This window comes from Prinia subflava, chromosome 10 (assembly GCF_021018805.1).
Source record: "Prinia subflava isolate CZ2003 ecotype Zambia chromosome 10, Cam_Psub_1.2, whole genome shotgun sequence".
Taxonomy (NCBI): domain Eukaryota; kingdom Metazoa; phylum Chordata; class Aves; order Passeriformes; family Cisticolidae; genus Prinia; species Prinia subflava.
In genome coordinates this window covers 8405399-8421989 of record NC_086256.1, presented here as the reverse complement: position 1 = coordinate 8421989, position 16591 = coordinate 8405399, and the positions used below count along the sequence as shown (strand labels likewise).

General features: G+C 43.2%; 1 protein-coding gene across 2 annotated transcripts; it reads right to left on the bottom strand.

The window, feature by feature from the left end:
• Positions 1–10: 10 nt before the first annotated feature.
• EFCAB14 (EF-hand calcium binding domain 14) lies at positions 11–16223 on the bottom strand. Of its 2 annotated transcripts, none has more exons than XM_063407134.1 (11): positions 15840–16223; positions 14792–14940; positions 11604–11749; positions 9882–9980; positions 8053–8163; positions 7165–7242; positions 6097–6285; positions 5355–5435; positions 4426–4537; positions 3491–3622; positions 11–2671 (listed from the first exon to the last, which is right to left on the bottom strand). In XM_063407134.1, the coding sequence occupies exons 1-11, from the start codon at positions 16013–16015 to the stop codon at positions 2496–2498; spliced, it is 1449 nt and encodes a 482-aa protein (XP_063263204.1). In that variant the 5' UTR covers positions 16016–16223; the 3' UTR covers positions 11–2495. The 2 variants fall into 2 exon arrangements, with proteins under 2 accessions (XP_063263204.1, XP_063263203.1); XM_063407133.1 differs by having other exon boundaries at positions 7165–7245; positions 15840–16222.
• Positions 16224–16591: the final 368 nt, after the last annotated feature.

Genomic DNA, 16591 nt, shown 5'->3' with positions numbered 1-16591 from the left:
GCGGGAGCCGCACGCTGGAAAGGAGCTTTTATTGAGACAAAAGTCGCGTTACATGATGGAGCGCTGCGGAGCGAACGAGCGCGGCGGCACGGCCCCGCTGCCGGCGCAGGTCGGTAACCCCAGCCCCACACCCACAGGTACAGCCCGAAAGAGAACCCAGAAATCGCGGCACAACAGCAAGTCTCGGCAGGGCATAGCTCTCCTCCTGTTACAGTTTGCCCTCACAACTTCATCACTTTCGATTTCGCTCAGATATCGCCTTTTTCTTAAGGACCCGCTGCCCAGAGCATCCAGCCGCCGCTCTGGTACCCCCACCAGCGTTAGGGCAGGGAGGTGGATCGGGCCGAGGGTATTCACTGCACTCCCGGCTTCTCATCTGCCCTGCGAATGAACGCGGAGAGGAAGCCTGCACACAGCCAGGGCTTTGGGAAGCATGCGGTGCCTGCAGCACAGGAGACACCACTGCACTGAGGGATGCTCGCATTTTGTCTCATTGACAGCACAAGCCCATCCTGCAAGCGGCCACACCAGTTAGCCATCGCCTGTGCTCTAGACAAGCAAGTTAAAAAGCAGCCCTGGGCAGCCGTGTCCCAGCTGGGCTCCCTGGACACAGGCAGAGGAACAGCACGCATCAGGTCTAGCCGGAATTTTCACTACTGCTGCTGAAGAGCCTTCTAAAACTAAAACAAACTGCAACGAAACACTAAAAGATTCACAAGGCGGTAGCATAATCTTTTAAATTTTAAGGTAAATTTCATACAAATAAACTTCCAAAAATATTTTGCAAACTCTGGCATATGGTTATGATACAGTATGTACAAATAAAATATCAGAATGGTTACATTTTATTGCTTTTTTTCTTTATTTGGTTAAGGAATTATACAGTAGTGTATAAAATGGGAAGTGGCAAGAAGCAAGTGTTGGCTTCTTGTCCTCTCTAAAGCCAAGGTTGATTGGTTTTGTTTTTAAATACTGCATTTTCAAATGTCACATCAAAAGCATTTTGGTACTGGGTGGCATCTGCATTACCCAAACAGGATAGAAGAGCAACAGTGAAAGAAGCCTAGGAAATGGGCAACAGGGCTCCATTTTGTACATTCCTTTGCTGATTTGTACTTCCAAAATACAATTAATTGATAAAACATCCAGTCTAAAGTTATATAAAAGTCAACAATTATGAACTGACTTCCTCATAAGCTGATGTTTCAGCAAGGTGGGCAACTTCAACTCACTAATCATGCAAAAAACTCCTAAGATCAGTGATGTTTGTGAGCAAAATCACCCAACTTGGCCCTGACCCAGCCTGCAAGAGAGAATCCCCTCTGCAACAGTCACTTTCCTATGTTCCAGAAGGTAATAAATACACTCTGTGTTTACATCCAATACTATGAACAGATCTTGAAGTTCCTCTAGTAAGGAAACCTCACTTACAAACCATGTGTCAGTACAGAATGATGATGCCATTGCACGTGCCTACACAGCTTTTTACATCCTTCTGTTGGCAAGAAGACAAAAAATAAAGATACCAAGAAGGGATCACAGTCACAATAGTCAGGAAAGAGCTCACAAATCTCCTCTGGGCCTTCCCACCTGCTCACGCTCCTGGAGTGTGTCAGAGCACCACTGAGGCATGAACTGCTCAGCAGGCTGCACTGTGGGCTTTTACCTCTTAAAGCATCTATTAAAGCTATTAAATATGTTCATTTAAAAAAAATAAATAGACAGGCTCATCTCACAAAATATAATCTGAATGCAACACAGCAAAGCCTAGAGAATGCTGAAGTGAAAACCCAAGCACTTGGCAAGTTAATTGCTCCTGTAGGCTCATGATATAAAAAAACTTTCAACTCTTCCCTTTAAAAATACATCCTGCTATAGATGGGCATGACTTACCCCTCCTGCTTTCCTCTGACTGAGGCCAAATTTATTCATGGATATACTCAGCAAAAATCAAAAATTTAGCTGAAGCTCTTAAACCCTCATTCCAGGCTCAGTCTCTCATTATAAACAGCTACTACCAACACAGCCCCTGACACAATTTCTCCTTAAATATGCATAATTTACTCTATCTCAAATATTTACAAGCAGAAGCAGCCCATCTTCACAAGACAGATTTTCCTTCTGCTCTACATAAAGTGCAGCTCTCTAATTTAAGGCAAATTTCAGTGAAATACAAAACCATAGTTTTATTTTAGTATGTACACATTTTAAATTATAACCGATAACTCCCTTGAAAAGGAAATAACGAGAGGAAAATGTTTCCAAGTTTGGGAATTTTCTGGATTTTAACGAAGTCCCAATATTATGTCCAATTGACATATAAATCTGTAAATTGCTTTTCAATAAATGCAACTGAAAAAGAGGTGGCAATGTGTACAGTAATTTAGTTCGAAAGATCAGAAAACACTGGGAAAGTGCAGCCATAGTTTTTCATGTCCTGTAGCTTCCTTTAGCTACAGTAACATCCACCAATATCACATTTCTAAACATATACCCTATACACCTAATGCTAATCTCAGTTCTTTCAGTGTGTATTTGTCATCTCCATCTGTGTCAAACTCCTTAAAGCTCTGTGACTCTTGGGCTGTGGAGCCAAGCAGCTTTTGAAGATCTTGGTGTGAGAGTTTTCCATCAGCATCCACAGGTGCTTTTTCAAACAGTTTCTGTAGATCTGAAAAGAGAACAAGGATTGAGAAACAGCTCCTTGAAGTACACAGGAATAGCCTATGAGCTGCTTTCCCACTTTTACAGCACTGTCTCTCAGTACCCAGTAATTACACACAGCATCCTTGAGTGAGGAGTTTGCCTCCTACGTTGTCACAAGCTGCTGGTAACAGTTTAGTACAAAAAAGCATGAACATTTCTGGATTAAATTACATTAAATCTGAAGGAAGTAATCCCTATTTCTGGCCACAACTAGCAGCCCATTTTACAACCACTAACTGCATACAGATGCAGTTATCCCCCACAAAAGCAAGCTCTGAATGACTGTTGCTATACCAACAGGACCGATGATATAAAGGGAAAAGTGTCTATTCACTTCCTGATGCAAAGAGTTGCCCTTTCAGGAGCTGAAGAGACTGAACAGCAAGATCCAGAAACCATTCATCTGACCAGGCAGTGTTCTCTTGGAAAAAAAAAGCAGAGAACAGAAAAAAGCCCCAGAACATACATACTCATAGCTACTTCTTTTTCCTTCAGCAGGTTAATTCTGCCCTTGACTTCTCTCCCAGTCTCTGAGGCACTCAATGTAATACTTTGGTACTCAAAACAATTATAATTCACTAATAATGCACACTCTTGCTTAAATCTCCTTTTCTTTTATATTCTATTCTTTCCCTTCCCTTTTTTTCTTAATTGCTTTTTAAAAAAAAAAAATCCATAGTCCTCATGCTTTTAAAATTGACCTCACATGTTTATACTTATCCTCTCCTAAACATTTACATGAAATACTCAGAAGAAAAGATCAGCCTAAAAAGGACATACATACCTTCAATGCTGGAAATTCCTGGTAAGGACAGATGGCTCAGCTGCCTGTTCCTCTCTGTGCTGTCACCAGCTGACCTTGAAGCCACCCTTGAAAGGTCTGTAGGCTTTGCTGTAGTACTCTGACTACTTTCAACTGTTACAAAACAATTTTTCTTAGTCTTACTAATTCCATACAATTACAGCTAGCAAAAACAAGCAAAAATCCAATAAAACAGATTTTTTTTTTAATCACAGTAGTTGTATGGGATAAGAATGCTGCAATATTTCAGAATGTAGCAGAGTTTTCCCTTTTTACTTTAATTGAAAGAATTGCAAGAAAGTTTGGGGACAGTCACACAGCTTTAATCTTCCATTCTGCACTAGGAGGTGCATATTTATAAACTCCCATGAAAGAATGACTTGGGAGTATTTTCTGCTCCCCACTCTGAGGGTGCTCTGCCCACCTGGGTTGCTTTCAGCTTATCAATACCAATATTCCTCAACAGCAAGGTCTAAATTTCCAAGCTCCTGCTTGGAATGAACAAGCAGCACAGTTCTATTGTAATGAAGTATTTAAAAATCTGATGTTCAGCAGAAGTGCAGAACTGAAGTCAGCAGAGGCAGAGACCTTTCCTCTCTGTTACACTTACATTTTGAAAGAGCAAAACCAGATGTTAGTGGGTATAAAGTTCTCCTGTTAATCAGTGCATGCCTTCAAACACCAGCCATCAATCCACGTGAATCCTGCCATACACATTTTAAATCACCTTCAAATTTTGGAGTCACGCACTGTTTTCTGTTTTAGCAACTCCAGTTTCCTACCGCTTTAACTAAAAAAATCTTCATCAAAATCTTAAGAAGAGCCTAAATTATCCGCCTTAATTAGTTATTCATTGAGTTACTCCAGGGGAACCTCCAGGTTTATGGATTACTAATACTATTACCAGACATTCTTACCATTCTTTGATGTCTCCATGGGTCTGTCATTTTCTGACTTGCCTGTGATAGCACTGATCAGCTGAAGAGTCTCTTTTAGTTTTGATACCTGAGAATCTCTAGTTCCTCCTTCCTGCATATGTACAGAAAAAAAAAAAATCTTAAAATGCACCCCTTCAGAAGAGGTAGTAATTTAAAATATGTCAGCACTTTTGACTGACTTCGAGGTATCCAGGCTGATCAAGTTTAAAATTATAAACAAGATTTAAAACAAATAAATAAATAATCTATGGGAAGATACAGTGACTAAATTCACATGGTCTGTAGGAAAACAACAGAATCAGTACCTCAACCTGAAAAACAGGCAATTATTTTGCATACACTCATTTCAAAAGAATCTGAAGATTACTTTCTGTATTTCCTACAGAAAAGAGCAAGACACTCGAAAGCTGTAGTATAAAACAATTAAGCATCCTTGGAGTGAACACTTGAACATGAATTAAACTGCTTCACTGTTTCAAAGGTTTGTGTGCAGTAGGGAATACTTTTGTGCAGGAGCCACTGCATCTCTGTTAAAGTAAAACCCCCATATTTTTCAACCTGCAGGTCCCTCACTCTACTCATTGGTACATGCCAGATAACAGGTTGAGTTCACATCAGTACAAGCCCAGAACTGACAGTGCAGCCTGTTCACTCATCCTCCTTCTTTCCAGCAGATGGAAATGAAATCCTGCAGCATCCATTCCTATCCCCAGCCCACAATTTGGCCATTCAGTTAAACTCATTCCCAGCCAGTGACAGATCATTACTGAGAGGGGCTTCCAGCAAGTCCTTGACTCCATTAATGCCTCTTTGCAGACCTTTGCTCAATTAAGGTCCATTTAAAACATCTTTAGAAAGACAATTACATGCTCTACTAGTCCAGCGTAATCTTTATTTCCTTACTTTACCTTCGGTTCTTTATTTGACTGAGTTTCAATATCTAGTTGATCTTCATCTTCCACTTTTAGAGAGGTAGTTGCATCATTCCCCTACAGAAAAAAAAGGGCAGAGTTTATTCACGTGCTTTTTACTTTCTACAACAGTTTCTTTCCTTCAAATTTGGCAGACATTAAGCAGAGATAAACCAGGGCAGATACACTGTAGAATAAACATGAAGTCATAAAAATGGGTTATATAATTTACCACAGCAACGTCAGCATGTTCCTTTATTGTTAAACATACAGAACATGTTCTCACAGGCCCTAGTGTGGCAAACAGAAAACACTGGAAGAATTTATGAACTTATTTAGGAGTTTTTTATTATTTGGTTTCTTTAGAATTTAACTAATGTTGAACAAATGCAGAGTCCCACTTAGCTCCTCAGTGGGTCTTAAGAGATCTAGGCCAGAGTGATTCCTAAAACATAGCTCAGTTTGTGAATCCTGCCTCATAAAGCACCCACCCAACTCTTAAATGTCACAGCTGTTTGGACACTTTCCTGTAGATACTTGCAGGAAAAAATGAAATACTGCTTCTGAGACACTCATTGCTGGTTACCTGTTCAGGAACAAATTCCAGCCTTCTATAAACGAACTCCTAAGTTTCTCAAGTTTCACTCTGATATTTTCTTCAGTTAGGTCTCAAAAGCTTTATCTGCTGTTTAAAGGAAGTAGCAGCCTGAGGAGACACCCTGAGCCATCAAACACTCACCACGATGGTAGACGAGTTCTCTCTTTTGTCCAGATTTTTCACAAGGGGAGAGTTTTCCAGCAGTGTAACTTTCCGGCTGAGGTTGCCAATGGCCGAATCCACATTTAGAAGCTTGATGTCATTCGACTTTTGGTACACCACTACAGTATTATTTAGCTGTTCCAGAGCTGCATGCAGTGCCTGGCTTTCCTGAAATATAAACAGAGCACGTGTCAGTTTACCCAGCCTCTGCAGCAACTCCTGCTATTAACAACATGACCCAGTTTAACTGGGCAGACTTCAGGCTGGCTCTCCACTGACACCACTGAAAACATCCAACTGGAAGCTTCCAGAAAGTTATTCCAACTTGCTGAAAGTTTGAAACTGAGATTCTTCCCCAGGGCTAGCCTCTTTGTTGTTAATATAATCACTTCAGCTGTGCAGTGAACAGAAAGTCTATTCATCTCGTTTTTCAGGTCAAGCTTTGTAAGCACAACAATGATTTTTCCCAAGAAAGCACTTACTGGGCATATTTATATACAGGATTCATTTTTGAGGAAGATATTGTCTGTATTAAATGTAAGTGCAGTCATTCTGCACTTAATAGGTTCCATTCAGTTAAACACCTACACATTAACCTTTTTCCTTTTTCTTTTTTTTTTTGGTTGTTGCTGAATTACTGCTTTCCACACCTCATTACATTGAGGGTGACTCAGTACCTGCCACTCCCAAGTTTGCTCAGATTAGCAAGTACCTGCCATAAAATGCACTCCACTAAAAGCCTTGAACTTATTTTCATTCACTTTAGCAAAGCACACCTATAATTTGTCAGATATCAGTTTCTCTCTTTTTATTCCTCACCCAGTCAGAACACAAAAACACCCCACTCTCAGACCAGGGCACTTTCCTGTTTGCACATACACAGGAACAACTACAGCAAAATTATCTTATGATTGCTTTAAAGCATGCTATCTGCATTGTCTTGATAAAAACCATATTTTTTACACACTACAGTACTGCAAAACACACAGGTAAGTTACATATCCATGACACTTGTACCAAAATTCTTTATGCAAGGGAGAGAAATACCTTTCTGCAGTATTCTGTCTGATTTCCCTCAGTCCTTGGCACAACAGTGGAGGGAAGTGAAGGCAGCTGTTTTAATTCCTTCTAAGGAAAGGAGTAGAAAATTGTGTTACAAAATCCCTGCCAGTGTTTAACAATTGACAGACTGTAGCTAAGGATGTTTTGCTACAATTACACCCAGGTCTGCTGTGAATGCAGTATTTTAACCAGGCTAATAGTTTTCTCTTTCAAACACATAAGGTCCAAATTTATTTTCATTAAACCCTCCTAATTAACTCTTCTCCATTTAATGAACTATTATGATACACATTTCACTGCTATCATACACACTGCCATTATCTGCAATGTTTTTAGAGCACCCACTGACTCAATCAAGCTTTATTATGTGTCTAATTTAGATTTTATCTACAAGAATTCTTGTATTGCAGTTCTACTGAAAAACTGTAATTATTGGCTCAATTTGTTAACCCCAAGTGAGAGGTCAGGATAAATACAGTGAGTAGTTTCTGCTGAAGACAGTCAGTAATTTCACTGTTACATAGATTCTTAATTCAACCAACAAACTAGATCAATTTTCTGACATCCCTAAACAGTGCAGACAGTTACCATAAGCAATACCCTGCATCACACAGGAGCCTTTCCCAAGCCCCTATATCTGTGGAATAGGAAGCAAAAATATGCAGGATAGGAAGTGTAGAAAGGAATAATTCTGGCTCCAGAGAAACAAGTACTTGGCACCATACAGATGTCAGCCAGGGATTAGAAGATTAACTAATTAATGTACCAACCTACAGAAACCTCAGAAGTATTTCAAAGGTAAAAGGCAGAATTCCAAATATTTCTTTAACTTGCTTCATATTAGGCAGCGTTAAAGCAGCGCATTTTTCTTACCACATCATTCTGGAGTATTTCTATGGATTTCTTGTATTCCTCAAGAGCTGTCTGTATATTTTCAACATCATGAGCCACACTAGTAAGGGTGCTGCCTATGTTGGCTACAGTCTGCAATGAAAAAGATGACAGAAATCTCAGTCTTCCTCAAACTGCACTGTCCCAAAGTACCAATCAGCTAAACACAATGTTTTGTTAGTGAAACTGCAGGCAGACTGCCACAAAATCGCGCACACGAATTTGAAGAATTTGGAATTTTTTTTTCACTCAAAACTGCAAATTATACCCAAAGCAACCTCTGCCCTGGAGAACCCCAGGATACCTCTAACATCCTTCACCAGTATGAACAAAAGCCACTGCCCAAGAGGAGTTTCCTCAGTAATCCTTCAGGATTTTAACACCAGCAGGGCAACCTTATTTCCAGGAACGGTACCTCCAAGGAAAAAGGCTCAAGAAAACCAAATCCCACATAAGAAATGCAGTCATGTCATATGATCACTTAGGCTGGCAAGGACCTCTAAGACTGAGTCCAGCTGTTAACTCAGCAATGCCAAGTCCACCATTAATCCATGTCCCCAAGCTCCTGTTCATGTCCTTTAAACACCTCCAGAGATGGCAACTCTAGCAGCTCCCTGTGCAGCCTGCTCCACTGGTTGACAACTCATTCAGTGAAGAAATCTTTCCTGTTATGCAATCTAAACCTCCACTGGCACAGCTTTAGGTTATTTCCTCCTGTCCTATCACTTGTCATTTGAGAGAAGAGCCTGACCCCCCACAGGTTGCAACCACCTTTCAGGGAGAAAGTGAAAAGGTCCCCCCGAGCCTCCTTTTCTCCAGGCTGAACATCCCCAGCTGCTCCTCACACTTGTGCTCCAGATCCTTCCCCAGCTCCACTGCCCTTCTCTGGCCACTCTCCAGCCCCTCAATGTCCTCCCTGACCTGAGGGGCCCAGAACTGGACATAGGATTCAAGGTGTGGCCTCACCAGTGCCCAGAGCAGGGGGACAGTCACTGCCCTGTCCTGCTGGGCACACTCCTCCTGCTAACAACATGCCTTCAGACCTGCCTCTGACCAGGGCACAGTGAAAATCCAGCCTGCCTGCAGCAGCAAATAAGGAGCTTAGCAAACAGCTTTGTACTCCCAGCAAAAGAAATCCTGGCAGCCCCATCAGCCAAACCACACTCATTGCTTCGCATATCATTAACTTGTTGATTGTACATTAATTTTGTAGGGATAGGAAATGAGATGTGGAAACCCACAATGCCACAGACTGGACTAACATTAGGTGTTAGCCCAACAAAAATGTTTATTGCTAAATAAACAGAACTGCCATGGAAGAGCCAGGCAAGTTTCAACAAACCATTCTTTTAACCAAAATGAACAGGACAGTTCTTTGGTGAAGAATGCTCAGTAAGGCACACAGTAAGACACTGTATTAACAGAAAGCAATACATTTTCTTTTCCAATTAAAAATCTAAACAAACCACCTATTTGTATGCACAAAACTGCAGGCAGACATTTTTCAAGTGTCTCACATGATATTAAGACTAGCAACTTGAAGGAAAGTAACGAGAAAGATCAGCTCCAAGGTACACATGGGACAGCATAATACAAACAAATGCATCTCCAAAAGGGATAAATAAGGCCTTTGAATTTTCCACCTGCCCCACATTATCATAGGACCATACAATTTATGAAGTCAAATTTTAAAGACAAGAGAAGTAAATATTCCTTTCAACTGAGGTAGCTCCTGCTGTAAGCTCTGTCCCCAGGAGCTGCATCTTAACACACAGAACACATTTAGTGATAGCCACATTTACAGTACTCACCTTCTGAAGTTTCTCTACTGTGAGTGGGAGAGAAATCAGGTCAGCAGCAGATTTTATATTGTTTTTGAGATGATTTACTGTTGAGGTCAAGAGTGATATCTAAAACCAAAAAGGAGCACTTAGAATTAGGCAACATAATCCTGATTCTGACCTCCCCCAATACTGATGGCTTAATGTGTAATATTAAAATGTAAGGCAATACAAAATTATACATATATACACAAAAACCACCCCTGTCTCTAGGTTAGAAGTCCTGCCTAGGCTACATTAAAAATATTCTGCCTCTTGTAAAAGAGCAAGTTTTTATTTAACTATTTTTTAAAACCAAATGACAGCCACGGAAAAGTCTTCTTTCCAGTAAGGTACCTCCTGCCAGTTTTACATTCATCCTTTTAGAGAGAAGCTATTGCCCAAGAAAGACTTAAAAAATTGTGCAAGAAGTCTTCACGTGGAGGAAACCATCACCCACTTCTGTATTTAGCAATGAAACCTGCCTGGCAAAACCCAACAAAGCCATACAACCTCTCCAGCTGAATGATGGGCAAAGAAGCTGCGCCTCTCATCCAAATCCTCTGCTACACAAGTGGAACAGAGACTAAAATTCACTTTCTTCTGGTAAAAAAAAAATTTACTGTTTTGCAAGTTGAGGAAAAGATTCTAATTTTACATTAGGTCAATGTTAATCAGCTGGCATGCAGAATCTAGCTCACAGCTGTGAACACTGCCTGAGATTATTCCCAGTAGCACATCCCAACAATTTGTGGATAAAAAAACCAGCAAGAACATTTTGATTCCCAGAAGATCTGGCTCAGACTGTAACCAGACCCTGAAGTAACCTGAGGGCCTGCAAGAACCACGTGCAAGTATCTTTAACAGCCAGGTGCAGATAAGAGCATTTTAAAAGTCTCATGGAGAGCCTGAGTAACTGTGGCTAAAACAGTGAAATGCTAAAGAAAGCAAATCAAATTTTCAGATGTGTCCCAGTAAGGACTTAACCACCACATGGGACTGAAGAAAAATCAATCTGAGCAGGCACCTCAGCACTCTAAGAAATCAAAGCAGAGCACCTGGGTCAAGAAGAGTTCCCCAAACACCCCTCTTGATACCGTTCACTGTGAGCAGCTCTGAACTTCTGTGCTCCAGGGCAGAAATTTCAGTAAAAGCCTTGCATGATGCTTCATTTGAAGTGTGAGTTAATAGAGCAGCTGAGCAAAGAGCTCTCTGGTAAGTGGCTTAGCCCTAGCCCCATCAGCAGTGGCAAGATTTACACCAGCTCAGAGGCTGAGTGTGTGTCAGCAGGGTTTATACTCCCAGGACACCAGGCCTTAGTTTGTAGCAACTGGAGCTTGCTCTGAGTCAGGTAACTCTTTTCCACACTTAAAAAGTGCTCTCAGAAATTTGAAATGTCAAATCTCTCGTCATAAACATCACATTATTTGGCAGGAAAATTAAGAACTACACAATTCTCATGTTTTTTTAAATTCTGCCTGAACTCCCTCCACCAGTTATGCAATTTCTCCTCTTGTGATCAGTCTCCAGCCCAGCTGGATGCTCAAGTTGTTTTTTTGCTTGTTTATAACGAGGTTTATACCCTATATGAACTTTAAAAATGAAAGTTACGTATATGGTCACAGAAATCCTTAGACAAAATTAATTTCCATTAAAAAGATTTGAATAGAATATTTTATTATTTTTCAAAACCAAGGACTGATCTCCTCTCACCTGTTTATTGATGTCTGTGATATTTATCCAAATTTTACTTAGCCCCAGTTCTCCAGTCTCAATTTGTTCCAGCTGTTTTTGATTCTGCACTAAATCTTCATTCAGTTTAGGAATTTCTTGGAACGACGTTTTTTGATTAGATTCCACTAAAATAATGAAAAAACAATTAAAAGCAAACCAAAACAAAAATCCAGGTAAACAACACTAAAAGGCATTAAACAAATTACAAACAGTAACATCTACAACAGTGAAAGAAGGCAATAAGAGTTTCTACACACAGGTTTACTGCCAGTCTGGATTCAGTGTTTGCTTAGAATGACAGCTCTTTTTTGTTTTAAGAGTACCAATATGTGCAGAAAAAACACAGAGAGACTGTACTAAATTTAACACTTTGCATAGTCCTGTCATTCTGGCAAACCTCAGTAGGTCTTTATTTAGTGCAGTTATTTTGCATTACCTCCCTACAGGGGAACATGAAATAGTAATGGGCCTGTGAATAAGAGTTGCCAACAGTCCCAGGGCAAAGGAGGCAGGAGAAATGAACCTCAGTGCCCTTTTCAAGCCTGCAGAGGGGCTGCTGCTGCTGAAGTGAATTCCAAGGAGATTAATGTAATTAGTTGCTCTGTGTGACAGAAAGACAACTGAAAAAATAATGTATACGCTTATACACTGATGCCTGTTGGTAAACAAATCAGTAAACAAGGTCCTTGGAAATTAAGTCAGTTATTACTGCAATTAATACTACAGAAAGGGAGAAACATGCAGCTCAAAGCAATTCCAGTGAGCCTCAGAAATGCAGCTCTTCCAGATCTGCAGTGACTAAGCTGTTTAGCTGTGCTATGAGGCAATCCTAAATCCCTAAGTCTGAGAAACAAATAAGCAAAGGTTTTGAGATGAAGATGACAGAGTTCTCCAAAATCTGCACGTCCACCCTGTAAGGCAGCAGTGGAAAGCTCCACAACAAACAGCCCTGGTTCAGACCAGCCTGCCAGGAGCAGTGGGACCTGTGTGATCTGTAGCTGGCAGAACCCAGAGAAAACTTCCATGTGTGACCCATGCAGTCAAAAGAAGCAGCCTGTGGAGTGGATGCCCAAACACACAAAGCTGGAAAGCTGAGCATATTCAGAAACTCAACTCACTTCTCTTTAAGCAAGTTCTAAAAATACTTTCCAGGTGCAAAGAAATCTGAACTGGATCACCCCAGATCCAAACAACACTTCTGGGTAAGTAAGACCTTGAAAGGTGTATTTTAGCCAAAACAGACTGAAAACTAACTTGTGCATTTCATACAAGCAGCTCATACTAAATCTCATGTTTTCATAGGCTCTTGCAGACAAATTATTTTCCATTTTGCCACTCTCACTGAACACTGGGACTCCACTTGAAGAGTTTTTTGCAGCACAAGGAAGGTTAAATGCCACATGTGTTCTTAGCATCACTGCTGACAACTGAAGGGAAAACACTACATGACTTCCTCCTATTCCAAACATACTTGATGCAAAGATGTCTTGTTTATAAAAAGCACTCATCCCACGCTCACTTTGTGCAAAGGATGACAGAACATATCAAATACTGCCACAAACATCTGCTCTTACGGGGAAAAAAGTCTGGATGAAGATTCAGAGAAAGGTTCCTTTTCCAAACTTGCTGTACAACAGATGGGTCACCTGCCTTTGTGTCTCTGTCCACCCACACACTTCACCAAGGCAAAACGTTACCTTTGGGAGCCAGGCTGTTCTTGCTGCCTGCTTTTTGTTGTTGTATTTAAAAGCTGTGCCTCATTATGAAGCTCCCATCCAACTCCTAGGCATGGTATTATGATGGCAAAGAAATCTGACACGTTTATCACCAGGCAAAGCATTACATGCACAGCTTTTCTTTCAGAGCTATTAAGAAGAAAACAAGCCCATCTGTAATTGCCAGACGGGGAGAACAACACTCAGGGAGAACAGCTGCTTTAACAAAGAGGTCTGTGTTGAAGAGGAATGATGAACCTTAACTACACTACAGCAAACAAATGCTGTCCTCGTGCACAACTTTTACCACCAGCACACCCTTTAAGGGGAGCAATCCACGAAGAGCAGCACTTGCTGACCCAGAACACAGAAACAGCCACTGCAAAGCTGCTGGGAACACTCAGCCACAAAGCAGCACCTGGAACTGAAGGTATCCTCCAGAACTGAACAGCAACTACAGCTAACTTTCAGGGTTCAGTATCAGTTAACACAAAAGCAGCACATCTATCAGCAATTCTCTCACACCCAGCCTGCTCCACCTTGGCAGACAACTCCCCACCTCACACGCCTGAACAGGAACACCTAAACACCAACAGCAAAGAACTTCTACAGACACCTCCTCAATGCCTCTTTTACCACAAGCAAGACACCACCTTTGTTTACCTTTTCAACCTATACACGATTTTAAACACTACTAACATAAGGCACCAAAACAAATCCTGTGCCCAGAGATGAGGTTCAAAGAGCCAAGAGCATATCTTACATGCACAGATCACCATTTGTTGTACCTCAGCCTACAGAAGTTATACTGAAAATCTTGGCATTGGAAGCTTGACCTGGACCAATAAAATTTGAGCTTTACAAGCAAAACACTTCATCTTAACTCCACACTTCAAAGCGTTAAACATATTAACTCTAAACCACATGTAACCCAACATAAAAGCTGAACAAGAACAGGTCAGTGCAGCAAGACAAACATTCAGAGGCTACAGAGAGAAATCATAGTACTGAAGGAACATTCAAATCACAGTAATTCCATAGCAAGTGTCAGAGGTTTCAAAAGAGTTCAAGACAAGGACATAACTTTTCCTAATTATTTTTTTCCAGAATTCCCTAGACTGCTTTGACAAGTCTGATCAGAACTTTTTAAACAGTCTTTCTCTGGAAGAGAGCACTCTGAAGACTAAAGTCAGGAATTTTAGAAATGTATATACAAGCAATTAGAGGCCCACCTGGTCTAGTGTCTTTGCTCCTTGGAAGATACAGAGCAGGCGAAAAATATATAACATTCAACTCAGATTCACCAAGCCTGTGTTCTCAGCTCAGAGCACTCCTCAATTCAGATGTTATTTGTCTACTCAGTATTTTCAGACTTTGACTGAGCAGGCGAGAAACTAAAGCTCTTCATAATGCCCAAAGAAAATGTGAAACAGTAGTTACAGTCATACTTACTAGTTCGAAACTTCTCCTTTATTGCATCCAAATCCTCCTTGAGGGCCACCTGCATCCAGACTAAGCCAACACACGCGACCACACAAGCAGCAAGAATGACAAACGCACATAAAGGGTAACAGAACCTGCAGCATCGCAGGTAGTCTCCCCTGCAGGAAACAAAGAACAGCTTGTGAATATACAGCAATGCCTACAAAAGTGTTATTTTAAATGCTGTTCAAGCAAAGTAAGGGACAGCGTTGTAACAGCACACGTTTTGGCTGGCAAGGATAACAGAGAGCATTTTCAGGACTAAATTAGGCTGTAAACTCAGGTCAGGGCTGTTACTCTCTGTTCAGTTTATCCTCACTAGGCAACATCTAGCATATTTAAAATCAGCTGTCAGGTTTCCTTGACTGAAATATCCTGCTCGGCTGACACAAACTTATGTCAGGCACATCTGCTTGATAGCTTGAAAAACACGCTTCAAGACAAGGTGTTACCATAGCCTTACGACAACTACTTCTAGAGGGTTCTGAATTGTGAAAGCCCAGGTTTCCCTGAGACATGCCTGCTTTCAGGTATGCACAGAGGCCCATCATTAATGCTGTTACTTAACTGAAAAGCTTATTTAGTGGCAAAAGCACAGCACGTCCCCGAGCAAACCACACTGCGCCAGCTCGCAGGACAGTGCCACGCTGAGCACACACACACACACACACGTGTAACTGTGTCCAGCGTCCCCAGGAGATCCCCCTCAGCACAAAACAGAAAAAAACAAAGAAAAAAGCCAGGGGATGGACTAGTGGGAGCTATCCCTGGCTGGCTGCGGGTTGGAACTAGATGATCTTTAAGGTCCCTTCCAACCCAAGCCATTCTGCGACTCGATGATACTTCTATCCGCGACCTGCGGGGTCAGACACGCTGAGTGCAGCTCCGGGTGTGCCCTGGCAGTGCCCAGCCTCACACATCCCCTTGTACCCCCAGCTACGAACGCGACCCGCGGAAGGCAGCGCAGCCCCGCCGCGGGCCCGGGGCAGGACCTGCCCGTGCAGCGCCCGGGACTCACTTTCCGCAGCGGCCCCGCGCCCCTGCGAACTCGTCCTCGTCGGAGCTGGACTCGGAGTCGGAGGCGGGCGGCTCGGTGCGCAGCAGCCGGTGCCCCGAGCCCTTCTTGGCGGGCTTCTTCCTGCGGCCGTCGGCGGCCAGGCCGATGAGGGCGTTCAGCTCCTTCCGCTTCTTCATCCTCTTATGGGGCGGCGGCGCGGCCGGCGGCTGGCTCCCGCCTGCCTCCTCCTCCTCGGCCGCCGCCGCCGCCAGCGCGCCCCGGCTCGCCAGCCTACGGCCCGGCGGCGGCTACAGGCGCTCCGCGGGGCCGCGGCTGTTGCTCCCCCGCCGGCCCCGCGGCGGCTCGCCCGGCCCCGCGGCCGCCGCCCGCCCCGCCCGCGCCATGGCCGCTCGGGCCGCGCCGCGCCCGCCTGCCAGCAAGCCGCGCTGCCACTGGCCGCCGCGGGACCGCCCCGCGCGGGCCGCCCAGCGCGGGAGGGCCGCGGGTTCGAGTCCCGCCCCCGGCGGGTGGGACGGGCGGGGAAGGGGGCGGTGAGGCGCGGGGGGACCGGCCCGATCGGTGCCGCCCGCCGGGGCTGCGCTCCGGCCCCTCGCCCACCGGGCTCGGCGGGGGCTGCTGCTCGCAGAGATAGTGGTGGCAGGGAAGCGGTGTTGCCTGGCAGCTGCTTGCCCTCTATCTGCCACCAAGCTATGCCAAATCCGTGCCAAAGCCGCCGCGGTACCCGGGCATCGCCCTGACGATGTCCTGACGCA